The 15301-nt window shown below is 45.4% G+C and overlaps 2 protein-coding genes across 8 annotated transcripts in view; one reads left to right on the top strand and one right to left on the bottom strand.

Annotated features, from left to right (window-relative positions):
• Nucleotides 1-15301, top strand: part of LOC119177288 (uncharacterized) — a 148105-nt gene that overhangs the window by 25263 nt on the left and 107541 nt on the right. The gene's annotated exons all lie outside the window — the stretch shown is intronic.
• The window catches only part of LOC142775890 (uncharacterized), a 30630-nt gene that overhangs the window by 2525 nt on the left and 12804 nt on the right, over nucleotides 1-15301 (bottom strand). For both annotated transcript variants that reach the window (XM_075878347.1, XM_075878348.1), the window contains exons 2-3: nucleotides 14912-15301; nucleotides 2755-3072 (exon numbers count right to left, since the gene is read on the bottom strand). In XM_075878347.1, coding sequence (XP_075734462.1) covers nucleotides 2774-3072; nucleotides 14912-14969 — 357 coding nt within the window. In that variant the 5' untranslated portion in view covers nucleotides 14970-15301 and the 3' untranslated portion in view covers nucleotides 2755-2773. The remainder of the gene's footprint in view (nucleotides 1-2754; nucleotides 3073-14911) is intronic.

The raw sequence follows: 15301 nt of genomic DNA, 5'->3' as shown, positions 1-15301 counted from the left end.
CGTTTAGTGCGGCACGGCAAACAGACAGTGTTCTGATACAAAATACACAACACTTTATTGCCTCTGGCGGCACCCCGAACAACAGTACAACGTCCGCTCCCGGGACGCGGGTAGCAAAGGCACCCGCACGCAGACATTCACATTAAGGGGAAAACCGCGAGCACGTCACAGCTGGCAATGGCGAGCTTTGACACGCCGGTCGGGAAAAGGTCCCTCACGGCTATGCTGCGCACTCTCACGATGGCCAATGGGCCTGGTCGCAAGTGTTAGGGCAAACCCCGTATGCGTAGGCCTACGGCAAGTGCGGCTCGGTGTGGTACGACCACTTCAAGCACTAGGCACTGCTGTGGGCTTAGCGTACGGTACCGAAGCTAGCAGTCAAGTAAACACGCCTGCCGAGGTGCCACAGGCCACCCCAGACAGGCTACAGTCCGGCGATTCCCCAAGGGGACGCGGACGAAGAAAAACACGTGCTTACCCGGCGCCGACCACAGAGGAGAGAGCGCTCCCTCGGCGTGTGCATACCGAGTGCTGCGCCCGCACGAGGCGCCATTTATCGCCATGCGTCGTTATCAGAGCAGAAAAAGCAAAAGGGTGTGGCCGTGCGGCGAAATGCCCGCGAAATGGTCGCGGGTGGGCCTCAGATCCCCACAAAGTTGAGCATCTTGGAATTCTCTGTGCAATGGCAGCTCATTCAATTGGAAGTTCCCCTTGGTCCTCATTAGGAAAGGCAGTAAACTTTTATCTTTGGACACCTATGTGTTCTTGGCACTAGTTTTATTAACCGTGCATCCTGATGCAGAGGTAAGGTCATTCATTCCTGTCATCTCCTTGTCTGCATGGCTTGTTTCATGCGGCTGTTGACCCTTGTACTCTGTTCCTGGCTCTGTAGGTAGCGCACCTTCAATATTCCCCAGGACCACATTGTAATGAGGATTCTGCCTGCACTTAGCACCGCACGGTGCCAGTGTAGTGCCGCTCTGATAAGTAGTGCATGGTGCAGTCTGGAAGCTGGAAGAAACCCTGGGCTCTTTGTGTTTGTGAAGTTTTCTTTCATTAAAAGCGCTTCCCTAACAACCACAGTGTTGCAGCAGGTATTGCAGAGAACAGTTACAGGCTTGCCTTCAAGGTACCCTTTGGCTACCGGCAGGGTGCCTATGCCGAATACGGTTGGCGTACATGTCAACGTTGTGTTGACGATTCGAAGTTTCCCCATCTTGGAGTACGATGTATCCCTTTTCGGGTCCCGTTGCCTCGGTAGTTTCAGGGGTTGACAGCATATACAATGTTTGTTACTTTTTCTGCATCCTCCGTGCTTCACCTGGCAAAACCGTCTTACCACTGGACTATCCGGGCGCCAATGGGTCATTTTTCATTCGAGACCAACATTCTGATGCACGGTGTCCGGCCTTGTTAGAAAAAAAATTATCGAGTCTGAGTTTCAGTGGTTGCTTTGCGACCTCTGTCCTGCGAGTACTCTGTCGGATTGTCCTTATTGAACTTATCTCTTCCCAAGTTGGAAAGATCCTGAGCTTCCAAAAAATAAGAGATCTGCGCCAATGTGCTCAGATTCTTAAAATTTCTTTCTTTTAAAATACTCTCAGTGATGGCGAGCATTCTTTCATAAAGTGCTCTAAAATAAATATGTCACACAGAGCATCGTACATCTTCTCACCACCAGGTAACTTCATCCATCGGTCACAATGTTCTGCTATGAGAGACGGGTATTGAAGACCTGTCTCTCTTTCTTTGGATCTTGCTTTCCGGAACTTATCTCGGTAGCCCTCAGCAGTAAACCAGAATCATAGCAGCAAGGTTGACTTGAGCATATCATACAGGTGGAAGAAAGAGTCAGGTTGACTAATCATGGATAAAGCCTCTCCCTACAGGTGCAAACTGAGCGATAAGGCCCATTTGCTCTGAGGCCACTCCTGAGACACCACAATGGGCTCAAAACGCTACAAATATGGATTGGGGTCATCTCGTTGAACGGTGGCAATAGCTTGTGCTGCTTACAGCTATCTATTACAGCTGGTGACGCTGCGTTGCCGCTAACCGGTCGCTCATTCTCTCCCACGTTAGAACTAGTCGCCTGCTCTTGTAACTTGAGCTTCAGCTGCAAAACGCACTGCTCGGCTTGCAGCGATCTTTCCTCCAACTCTTGCCTTTCTCGCTGCTCATTGTAAACTTATGGGCAAAGGTTCTTTTTGATAATGTGCTCCGCGTCAACCCATTCCTGTAGTACTGATACCGTTAGACCCATGTTCGTTCCGATCGCGTGCAACCTCTCTAAATTTATCAGTATGTCTCGCTCGTCTAACTCTCAGCAAGAAGGTAAAGCCAATTTATCCTGGCAAGTTCACCAAAATTTCAGGCAAGTGTGGGCGCAGGCTAGCCAGATAGATGTGCGCAGAGAACACTCAAAGATGAAGAGGCACCACTTTATATACTATCAACAGCAAACGTTTGCAGGACGTTGGCTTCAATGCAAATGCGAATTTGTTTTATATGACTGCTTAATGCTTGTAATTAAGCTGGTGATTGTATAGGTCGGAATGCGAAGTGCGGTATGGATCATTTATTTCGACATTACATTCCCAAGCAAAGTGGGAATTGAGTTTTATCGAACATTTCGCGTCCCGCAAATTTTTGCTGCTGATAGTAAATATCGGCAGACACGAGACTCCATGAACACACATTTATACGCCTTTGTGGGCTTATGTGGGTGTATAAAGTTAAAGTCTGTCCACTCACACCACACTGTCTTGGAGTGTCAATTGGTGCAGTCAACCGGGGCGCTCTCAATATCAGGAGGCGGGACGTGTCGTGCTTCCCGAGTCCGCACCGGGGCGTTGCCCAGCCTAGCGGATAACTGCCAGGGACATCCCAGCACGGCAGTTGACGCCTGGACTCGCACCTGGAGCCACGACGGGATCAGCATCACGGTGGGTGCCACAAACAGAACCAGGACAGCTTTCTGGACAGCATCTTGTACAGTGAGAGGAACAGCAGCCAGCTGCCAGGAACGTCGCTCTAAAGTGAATCCAGGGACCAGTGGGGTCTGGAAGGAACCTGGGATCATCAAAGCCGGTATGAGGCCCAGTCAGAGCGTGGCTCGATGTTCGATCTCCAACACTTTTCTGCGATTCGCCAAGCTGTCGTGGCTCGACGTTCGATCTCCCACACTTCTCCGTGGCTTACCGAGCTGTCCCAGTCGCTCAAGTGTTTTTCTTGAGGCCCGCGCACGAGCACGCACATCGTCCCATATCTTCAGTTCACAATCATGATCACAATGATTCCTGTGCATTTAAATATTGGCCCCGTACATCGACCACTAATCGAAAATTGGCCCGTCACACCGATAACCATATACGTCTAAGCCGACACACACAGTGCACCTCTGAAAAGAAGATAAGCTTCTGTGCAACACAGTATTGACACGCCGGCAGCATATGACTTTCTCCTTGCAGCGTCGGTGCGTCATGATGCGAACATTTGCCCATTCTGTTTGATAAATTATAAAAATTTAATATTGTCCAGTGTGCTGGAATTAGCTATGTGTTTTGGCTGGAAAACATGATCATTGTAGTTTCCGAAGTGAGTTTTCAAAGAAGGCATTACAGGCAAAAACTCCCCCAGCCATGCAATAGCGCAAATTGCTGGAGCAGTGGCCAATTGGACTTTCCCATACATCTCATATTGCATCAGACTGACCTTTACTAACTTATTTGTACTTCCAGAAGGAATGGGTAATTCATGATTCACTGACTGACATTGCGAGAAGCATGCAATGTGCTACCTGCGTGTTATTGCTGCAGTGCGGTGAAGCACACATTTTTTGCAGGCATGTATTTAAGTTGATTGCAAGACCACGTCTTTCTTTTTCGCAACGACTTGAGCGTGGCTGGGATGCTTCATCTGTCACTCATTAGTATTGTTACAGTGCATTGCCTTGTGACTTTTAAAAGCCACCGTTTTTGCGGATTTGTAGCAAAATCTGAATCGTGAATGGCACATGGTACCCAATGTTTTCGAACTAACCGAACTGGTGCTGACTGCCCCTTCAAACTATTCACTTAAACTTATATTTCAGAATATGGGACCACATAAATTCTTCAAATTAAGCTGAATTTTGAAATAACAGAGTTCAAATCAATGAAGTTTTACTGTACATTTATTCACTCTCTTTTATAATAATGAGATCACCAGCCAAATCAAACACGTGCCTGGTGACACTCTTATAACAATATTTTAATGAAACACTGAAGCAATATAACAAAACACAAGGTACCACAAATGCGGCGTCTCTGATGATCAACTCACTACGAGAAATCCATGATGAAATGTGGTTATTGCGCCCCATGTGTATCTTCCAGAGGACATATATCTACAATTACTGCCAAATGCCAAATATGTTTGCTATTTTTTTGCCTGCGATGGCTTAGCCTCTTCACTGCCAGTAGCGCTGAGTGAGAGTCAACTTCTGCTTGGCGGCTGTTAAACCTAAATGCGGTCTATCTGTGAAGACGTGTGTGCACTGAGGCACAAACGGCTTTATAGGGGGTGATAAAACCACCACAATCTGGATAGGGTCTTTTCTAAAGCAGTTTGAGGCACTGTCATAGCTGTGTAATAGAAGCTAAAGGGGTTGCTTGGCCGTGTTGGTACGACATAGTTGAAAAAATAAACAGCGCGAAGAACAAAAGATCAGAGGAAGAAGTACACATACAGAGCGCTGACTTACAACAAAAACTTTATTCTTCAAACCACTCATATATACCTATGCAGTGGAACGAAAAAAGAAGGAACAAAAAGTGATAGTCAAAGAAAAATAAAGTCATTCTCATAGCTTGTGCAATCAATCAGATAAAAAGACAATTTCTTTTTCTGAATAGGCAACCGAAGGCCTACTCACGCCGTCTAGCAATCTCCAAGGCCTCCAGTATTTCAGGGGTAAGCTAGTCCTGATGATGCTTGATAACTGCACATGACTGAAAATCAGGGGTACACCCAGAATCTTGGCAATTAATGCCTAGGTGCCCAGACACCGAGGAAACAACTATCTGTAATAGAATACTTGATTGTCATGCAGAATGCCTGTGTTCGATTACGGCTTCTTTCGTGATGTTTTTTCTTTGCATTCATTGGGATTTTTCACTCATTGACAATGCCAACAACACAGGCACTGGATTTGCTGTGACTATATCTTTAAGATTTCCAAGGTGTAATGTTTTGTTTCCTGGTTTGATGTAGTCTGTGGGTCACCTGTGGCACATACCCACATTCCACAAGTCTTGGTAGGTGGGTATGTACCACACATGACTGAGGGAACGAGTTTCATGATGTAGATCACAGGCATGTTGTGTGATTCGAGCCATTAGATCAGACGAATGCATGGACGGATCGGTACCTGTTACTCGTTGGAAATCGTTTCATGGATGCGAGTTCGTGCAATACTTAAGCTAATGACATGCACTATATGTAAGCCTGCTGCTGTTTTACCTGATGCCCAGTATATTTAAATACAACTTCAAATAGGCTCCTAGCATCTGGTTAACCTACCTGCCTTCCTTTTTTCTCGTTTCTCTCTCTTTTTTAAATAGGCTGCATTTGGCCACCCAGTAAGAACAATACTAATTAAGAGAGTGGGAGAGAAAGAAACCTCAACATCATTAAATTAAAAATAAATTTAAAACATGTCTTTCACTGACGAAAACACTTTCTTTGTTTATTAGCTTGGAGTAATTTGGAAAATTTTGTGGGACAGTCAGGACCTTGTCATTATCAGTTAAGAGATTAACATCTTGATTATCAAAGGGATATTGTCAATAGTAATTTGATTGTAAATGGTCAGAACTTGAACTTGGTTTAAGTTCTGACCATTTACAATATAATTACTATAACATAGATAATTAACATGGACAATTTTGTAATCCCGATACGAGTGATAGTGACTGTAAAGGGCTGCACTACTAACATCGTCCTAAAGGTGAATCGCCTTTGGAAGAGCGGAATAGTTAAATGAGTTAGTCTTTTCGTAAATGCGGATGAAGTTAAACTGATTGTATAAATGTTGTGACCTTTATGGGGGTGTTTGAAGCTGTAAAAATTATGATGGTGTGTTATAGATGTACTTATGAAACAGTGTTAGCAGGGGAATATCCCGATGATTATGCAAAGAGTGAACAGATCAGTCGCGTTTAATTTGCATGATGCTTTTGTTATAGTCGTAACAATGTGAAATGAAAGGTACCACCCTATTTTGTACAGATTCAACTTTTTCGATTAGATATTTTTTATGGGTAGACTAAATGGATGCCGCATACTCAAGCTGAAGTTGTACAAATGTTTGATATGCTAGTTTACGAATGTCATTAATAGAATGATGTAACTTGCGACGTATGTAGCCAAAAGATCTGGAAGCATTGGCGCAAATGTATTCACTACGAGTTGACCATGAAAGGGTTGAAGTTAGATGAAGACCAAGCTATTTATATTGTGTGACATGTAAGATAGTCGTGTTATTTATATGCTACGTAAAGGTAGATATATTATGCTTAAGGCTAAAACTAATGATTTTCCATTTAGCAATGTTAAGCTTCATTAGCCAAGCATTACACCAGAAAGAAACAAGCTCAAGGTCTTTCTGGAAGACTTGGTGATTGTCATTAGTTTTAATAGAATGATAAAGAATGCAATCATCTGTGAAAATGCACACATGTGAGGAAATATTAGTCAGTAAGTAGTCAATGTATAGGTATTAAAAATAGTAATGGCCCAAGAACGCTTCTCTGTGTAATTTCAGAATTAAGTGGCAACAAGCAACGAGATCAGAAGTTTTTGAAAATTCAAGGAAGGCACAATCAGTTTGCAGATTTATCCATGTTAACGTTCAGATCAGTTGTTAGTTCGAATAATTGAGTCTCACATAAAAAATTCCTTCGAAATTTGTGTTGATTAGTGAAGAAAACATTGTTAGCTTCCAGATGCCTATAAACATTGGATGCTATGATATGTTAGAGCATAATCTCATCTTATTCTAACTCTTATTTCTAACTCTTCCCAATCTAGAATCCTGAAAACTTCCTGTAAACACGCGGTAAGTAGCATTGGAGAGATCCTGTCTCCCTGCCCGACGCCTTTATTTATTAGGATTCTGTCGCTTTTTTTATGGAAAACTCTGGTGGCTGTGGATCCACTGTAGATTTCTTCCAGTATGTTTAATGTAAGGTGCTTTGATGCCCTGATTTCGCAGTGCCTGCATTACTGCCAATGTCTCGACTGAGTCAAACTCCTTGTTGTAATCTATGAAGGCTATGTATAGGGGTTGGTTGTATTCAGCACATTTCTCTATTACCTGAGTGATAGTATGAATATGGTCTATTGTGGAGTAGCCTGTACGAAATCCTGTTTGGTCCTTTAGTTGATTGAACTCTAATGTTGCCCCAGTTCTATTAGCTATTATTTTTGTAAAGATTTTGTTGAGAACGGACAATAAGCTGATTGGCCTGTAATTTTTCAAGTCCTTGACTTCTTCTTTCTTATGGATCAAGAGGATGTTGGCGTTCATCCAAGATTCTGGTACCCTTCTTGTCAAGAGACACTTTGTACATAAGGTAGCCAGTTTTCCTAACACAATTTCTCCACCATCTTTCAGGAGCTCTATTGTTATCTTATCCTGCCCAACGGATTTGCCTGTTTGCATTCCTTCTAGGGCTTTCCTTACTTGCGCTGTCGTTACTGGTAGGATGTCGAATTCCTCTGTAATATTATTGTTTCTCACGATATTATCCTGGCTGTTTCGGCTTCTGTACAGCTCCCTGTAGAACTCCTCCGCCATCTTCGACTATCCTATTCATATTGGTTATGACATTGTCTTCCTTGCTCCTTAATGCATAAATTCGATTTTTACCAATGCATAAGTTTGCCTTCGCAGCTTTTAGGCTTTGCCGCTTTTTACACCTGCTCAATTCTCTCCATGTTATACCTTCTCACGTCGGCTAACTTACGCCTATTGATTAATTTCGAAAGCTCCACTAGCTCTATTTTGTGGGTTGCATTTGAGGCTTTCATGGTTTGTCGTCTCATGATAAAATCTTTCGTCTCCTGAGATAGTTTGCCAGTGTCCTGTCTAGTGACTGTACTTCCGACTTCTATTTCACACTCTTTGATGATACTAGCAAGATTATCGTTCATTGTGTCAACGTTAACGTCGGTTACCTCGTTTAGTGCCTCGAATGTATTCTGAAGCAAAACTCCGAATTCCTGTACTTTCGCTTTGACCGCTAATTCATTCATTGGCTTTTTGCGTTTCAGTTTTTGTCTTTGCTTTTTTAAATCTAGGTGAATACGAGCTCTTACTATTCTATGGTCTCTGCATCGGATCTTGCCAACTACTTCTACATCCTGTACAATGCCTGGGTGTGCACAAAGAATAAACTCTATTTCATTTTTAGTTTTGCCATTAGGAATTCGCCACGTCCACTTACGGTTAGCTCGTTTTCTGAAGAAGGTGTTCAAGATATGTAAGTTAAAACGTTCTGCGAACTCTACTTAGATTATCGTTGATGGTGTCATTGCTAACGTCCGTTGCCTCGTTTAGTGCCTCGAATCTATTCTGAAGCAAAACTCTGAATTCCTGTACTTTTGCGCTGTGCTGCAAATTCATTAATTGGCTTTTTGTGTATCAGCTTTGGTATTTGCTTCTTTAAATCTAGGTGAATACAAGCTCTTACTACTCTATGGTCACTGCATCAGATCTTGCCAACTACTTCTACATCCTGTATAATGCCTGGGTGTGCACACAGAATGAAGTCTATTTCATTTTTAGTTTCGCCTCTGTCTTTGACTTTGCCCAAGATGAGACGTCTACCGCTACACTACCCTCTTCACATATGCAACACCGAATCTCTACAGGCCAAGCACTACCAATATGCCAGAAGCCCTATCGCATATTGCCTTCCGAAAGGAAAAGTCATCGCCGAGCAAGTCGAAGATATGCTAAAGAAGGGCGTCATACAAGAATCGTGTAGTCTGTTGGCAGCTCCTGTCATTTTAGTCAGGAAGGACAATTCATAGAAATTCTGTGTAAACTATCGCTGCCTGAATTCCATTACAAAAAAAGACGTCTACCCTTTGCCATGTATAGATGACGCCGTGGACTGCCTGCATTTTGCCTCCTATTTTTCTTCTGTCGACTTGTGTTGTCGGTATTGGCAAATTCTTATTCATCTCTCAGATAAGGAGAAGACGGCCTTTGTAACACCTGATGGTCTTTTTTAGTTTAGCGTTACGCCCATCGGTTTGTGCCATGCTCCAGCGACATTTGTGGGATTTATGGATACAGTACTCTGTAGACTAAAATGGAAAATTTGCATATGCTATTTAGATGATGTGATTATCTACAGAAATACTTTTCAAGAGCACAACCACCGCTTGTCACTTGTACTTGAATGCTTACATGAAGCTGGCCTCGTTTTAAACTCTAAGAAATGCCATTTTGGAGAACGTCAAGTCCTCGTATTTGGCTCTCTCATGGACAAAGAAGGCGTACGACCAGGCCCACAGAACACCGCAGTGGTTTGTACCTTGGAGCAACCACGAACATTGAAGGACCAACGAAGTTTTCTGGGTCTGTGCTCATATTTCTGCCGACTTATTGAGAACTTCGCGCAACTTGCCTCCCCACTCACGTTCCTTCTCCATAAAGACACACCGTGCTTGTGGGATGTTAAATGTGAGGCTGCATTGCAACAGCTGAAATTTTTATTGACTTTAGGACCCATCCTGAAGCATTTCGATCCTGATGCTTTCACTGAACTGCATACTCATGATAGTGGACTGGGTGTCGGTGCTTTGCTAGTCCAACTCTGCAACGGCTTCCAGTACGTGGTTGCATATGCTAGTCGGACACTGACCAGAGGAGAGAAGAACTACACCATCACCGAGGTCGAGTGCTTAGCAGTAGTCTTTGCCATTCAGAAGTTACGACTGTATCTACATGGCCACGAGTTCACAACAGTAACCGACCATCACTCACTATGCTGGCTTGTGGGAATTCACGACCCGTCTGGCCAGCTGGCTTGCTGGGCATTGCACCTCCAAGAGTAAAGCTTTTATGTAACCTATAGGAGCGGATGATGTCACACGGATGACGACTGCTTATCCCGCCTTCCTTCAGTACACCAATGCTGGCGAAGATGACATTGATGGCTATTTAGTTTCTGTCTCCTCTTACTTCCCAGATATTAGCAGCTTCAAACGCGATCAACAAAGCGACCCTACCCTGAAACCCTTGCTCGAAGCTGCACATAACTCTTCCGACAAGTGCTTCACAGTTTCAAATGGCTTGCTGTGCAAGAGAAACTATTCAATCGACGGCCTCCCATTGCTTCTAGGGGTGCCGGAAAGCCTGCATCAGGTCATCTTTCATTCTATGCACGATGACATAACAACCGGTCATCTCGGTTTTACACGTACACTATATCGACTACGTGAGAGGTTCTACTGGCCGAAAATCTGAAAGACCACGAAACAGTATGCCACCAGGCGTGCTATATGTCAGCGCCACAAGCAATTCATCACTGCTTCCGCAGTTTATTTGCAGCCCATCTATACTCACCACCGACATCTCCTCTTGAAAAAGTAGGCATCGACTTGTTCGGACCCCTCCCTAAGACCACATCCAGCCACGGATATGTTATAGTGTGCGTAGATTATTTAACTTGTTATATGGAAACGAACGGACTGACATCAGCCACAGCAGCTGCTGTTTTCTCTTTTATGTTACAACGGGTCATTCTGCATCACGGTGCTCCACGGGTTGTCATCAGCAACCATGGACGGCAATTTATCGCCGATGTGGTTGAAAAAGTTTTGCGCCTCTGTGACTCCTCTTATCGTCAGCCTTACTATTTGAAAACTAACGTTCTGGCCGAGAGAATGAATCTAACTCCTATGAGTATGCTATCGATGTACGTTGATGCAGACCACAAAAACTGGGATGCCATCTTACCGTTTATCACTTACGCATGCAACATTACCAAACATGAAGTTACTGGACATCCGCCCCTTTTACTGCTTTACGCATGAAACCCTCGGACTTTTATGGACTCTTCATTACCTTTCTCGCATCAGTGAAGATCTGTCCATCGCTCAGATGGTGTGTCGTGCTGAAAAAGCACGTCAACTAGCGTGCCTTCGAACATTGTCCTCTCAAGAACAAAGTAAGAGTCGCTACCATGCCAAGCATATCCCCATAGAGTTTTCTCCTGGTGACTACGTTTGGCTGTGGACTCCTGTTCGTAGAAAAGAATTGTACTGGAAGTTTCTAGCAAACTCTTGTGGCCCATTCGTGATATTCGCTCATCTCAGTCACATGAGTTATGTTGTCGCCCGAGTGACAGCCAATAACCGGGGCTCGCGTGTTATGCAAGTTTTAACTCGCTCAGCGAGTTTCGTCTGCCCCCAGAAAAAATTCAACGAAGGTGCACGAGTGTACGGGACGCAGAAGAAGAAGAGTGGAGCCGGCGTTTGGACTGTGTGGTTGGGTGAACCGGACTAGGCCTGTCTCACAAGTACACTGCTTTTTCCCAATGCCATTTCATCTCATCTGTAAATAAACACATTCACTCATAACAGTTTGGTGGAAGGAGCCAGGTACATTGATCTGGACGACCCAGCTCTACCAATTTTGCAGCGGAGCAGACGCTTGGCAGGCTGGCCACTGCAGCTACCAGACTTGAAGGATGCAGGAGCCGGCAATAATAACTTTGCCGCTGATGAGCAACACTTTCACACAACAGGACAAGCTGGCTATGGCACACCAGAACGTCAACCAACTTAAGGACTTTCTCGGGGTAGCCGGATGACGATGTTGAGGACTGGCTCAACACTACCAAAGAGTGAGTCGCAGCAGCCGCTGGAGCACTGCTAAGCAGCTCGAGAACGTGGTGTTTTTTTCTCGTTGGCATCGCGTATCTTTGGTTCGACAACCATGAGAATGCATTGACCTCATGGGACACTTTTGTAGACTAACTGAGGAAGTGTTTTGGTGACTCGACTGCTAAGTTCAAGCAGGTAGAGTGAACGCTTTCACGCAGAGCTCAGTTACCTGGGGAAACATGCACCACCTATATCGAGGCTGTATTGAAGCTTTGGGGAATTGTGAGTGCGACCATGTCTGACGAAGGTAAGGTAGGTCATCTCCTCAAAGGAATCGCGGAAGTCGTGTACAATTTTCTTGTCACGAAAGAAGACCTACACACACCTGACCTAAGGAAACACTGCCGAGCTTTTGAAGCGCTAAAGAGAAGGAGAATCCTACTGAAATTCAGACGTTTTGACAATGTGCCCACGATTGCAAGTGTCGACCTTCCATGTCAGGAAGACATCTCTTTGGTTATAAGACGAGTGGTTAAGGAAGAACTTGCTCAACTGCAAGTTGTGGACACCACCAGTGTCTGTCATCAGTGTGAATTCGACTAACGTTCCCATGAACCACCAGTACCCAGGATTCGTCAGAGCTTCTTCGAGCTTCGCCCGAACTACACCGATGGGTTCAAACGAAGGAGGGAACGGGCACTCGAAAACCAGCAACACAGGCAAGCTGGATCACGCCGATTTACTCCTCAGCCGCCATCTCCTGGCTTTTATCAACCAACGAGGTGTACCTCGCCGGGGACGACTAGACGCGACAACCATACTTGCTACAACTATGAGTTACCTGGACACATTGCTAGTTACTGCTACCATCGCCAGCAGTTAGCTCCACGATTCAACATGTACATGCCCTATGTGTCTGCTGGTGAGTCTCGACGATTACTGAGCTCTTCCTAACGGCAACATGCAGCACGTGCTGACTCCCCTTGCTCCAATCGTAGCGTTACCTCACCACCCGCACACCAACAGCTATCTCCGTCCCTGTGTCACTGTTCGGGGACGCCATCATCATGGGGGCGACCCCACATAGGCGTCTGTGCAAGCAGGCGTTTGGGGTATGGCAACACCACGAACTCGAGCCAACAGGGAAGGGGTTTCGACTCTCTCCCACGCCTCGCTCTGCGTGGCTTAGCCGTGTCTGGGGAAAAGGGGATCCTGGGGGTTGAGCTGACGCTGGGTGCTTGGACTTTTAAGGCCCCCCCCGCAGAGACCACGCACCCCTTTGGCCCCAGCTGCACATAGACGGCACCCCTGGGCTGACCCACCCAGGAGAAATCTGCTGGCGCCTTTTCCTATCCCTCTCTCTCTCCCCGTTTTTTAGGGGCGAAGCTCCTTAGGGCGTGGGCTGTGCGTCCCCTGTAGCCTGTATGTAGCCACCTCTAGTTTAGTTCTTGCAGTGTTCACTAGATGGCGGTACCGTCCCCTGTATGTAGCCACCTCTAGTTTAGTTCTTGCAGTGTTCACTAGATGGCGGTACCGTCTCCTGTATGTAGCCACCTCTCGTTTAGTTCTTGTAGTGTTTACTAGATGGTGGTACTTGTAGCTGATGATGAAAAGATGCAAGATGTTATAAACTAGAAAGCGGTACTTGTAGTTGATGAAAGACGCGAGATCTTATAAAATAGGAATGATGTCACATATGGCGCGTGTCATTGGTTGAAGGCAATCGTTTGATTTAGTGCGGCGACGTACGCTAGGGGGAGTGTTGTAATAAAATTCGTTCGCTGCTGGCGCGCGCTCGGAGTCGCCGGATGGATAAGGCTGCACAGCGGAGAGAGTGCAAGGCGGCAGCAGCGCGTGCTCGCAGACAGAATCCCGATGTGCGAGCGCGCGAGGCAAGGGACATCGCAAGCCATCCATCGTCTAAGAACAAATAAAAGTTGATTTGTGTATATACACACACAGCGTTTCTCACGTCTTTACATGATGATCGACTGGGCGAATTACACGGAAGATTCACAGTTTACCGATGAATCCCTCCGGAGCTTCGCCCATTCATCATCATTCACCCCGTGAATATGCCGTAATTTTTTTTTCCATATCTTTCGCACCTGTTTTGTCTTCTTATATCTTCTGGTTACTTCATTTTTATGGCGGCGAGGGTTAACCCTGGGGAATGGCTTATCTTGGTCAAGATCACAGGGTTATAGTGGCAGTGTATGGCTAACGTCTGTATACGTTCCCCTTGTTGGACTCGATTGTGGGTGGCCAGCATAGCCACCAAATGGTCATGCTTTTCTATGGAAAAAAGTACCCCCCCATGCCACAATGTTCGGTCCTGTTAAAGGGAAGCAACCTTAAACACTGAAGCAACCGAAAAATTTTGGCTTAAGAGAGCGACTACACGCAATTTTTTTGTTGTAACGTCTTTGACCGAGACTAAGATTCAGGACATATCACCATTTCCAATTGCAAAAGCAATCACAGAGTGCATTGGAAAAAACTACAGTGCAAAAAAAAATGGATACAGATCTTCTAATACAAGTCGAAAACAAAGAACAAAGCAACAAAATCAGACACCTAATGAAAATCGGACAACATGAAGTCCGTGTAACAGCTCACCGATCTCTCAACAACACGCGAGGAGTAATATCAGACAATAAACTGCTCAAGTGCACTGATGCAGAAATTGAGGAAGCTCTAGCGGATCAAGGTGTACTTGCAGCATGAGCAATTATTATTAGTAGAGATAACAAGGAAATCCAGAAAAAGAATGTTATACTAACCTTTTCAAGCACAACACTTCCCACAGCAGTTAAGGTTGCTTACCTGTACCTGCGTGTAAGGCCCTATATACCCAATTCTCGCAGGTGCTTCCGGTGCCAGTGGTTTGGACACAGGTCTCATTCATGCCGTGGTAATCCAACTTGTGTGAAATGTGGCCAGAATGAACATGATAACAGCGAGTGCACCAACAGGTTAAACTGTATGAACTGCAAAGGGCTCCTGCCAACAATGGCAAAAGACTTACACTGAAAGTTGCCCAAAAGAGCACCTACACTGAAGCGGTGCAGAGGGGCAGGCACCATCGTCAGTCTCTGTAGGCACACAGGTCGAACTCCAAGACTTAGTGGCCACAGTCCGTCCCCCAGACAAGAGCGCAAAAAAGGCACCAAGTGTCTTTCTTCAGGTAGGTCTAAAGCCTTGACCAGTGTTGGTGCCAGCTAACCTAATGGCGAGGCAAAACAGGCCTCAACGATGGTGCCGAGTAGCCAGCCTCCTTTGAGGAGGCCAGCGTCCTCGCAGGGCACTAACAGTGTTGAGCACCATGGTGGTCCATGGACGTGAGTCCACTGTACACTGAAAGCCTGGGAAACCCTGCTTCAACCAACAGAACGATCAGGCAGCCCATCATACCTCC

Source organism: Rhipicephalus microplus, chromosome X (assembly GCF_043290135.1).
Source record: "Rhipicephalus microplus isolate Deutch F79 chromosome X, USDA_Rmic, whole genome shotgun sequence".
Lineage (NCBI taxonomy): Eukaryota > Metazoa > Arthropoda > Arachnida > Ixodida > Ixodidae > Rhipicephalus > Rhipicephalus microplus.
This window is presented reverse-complemented; position numbering and strand designations above follow the sequence as displayed.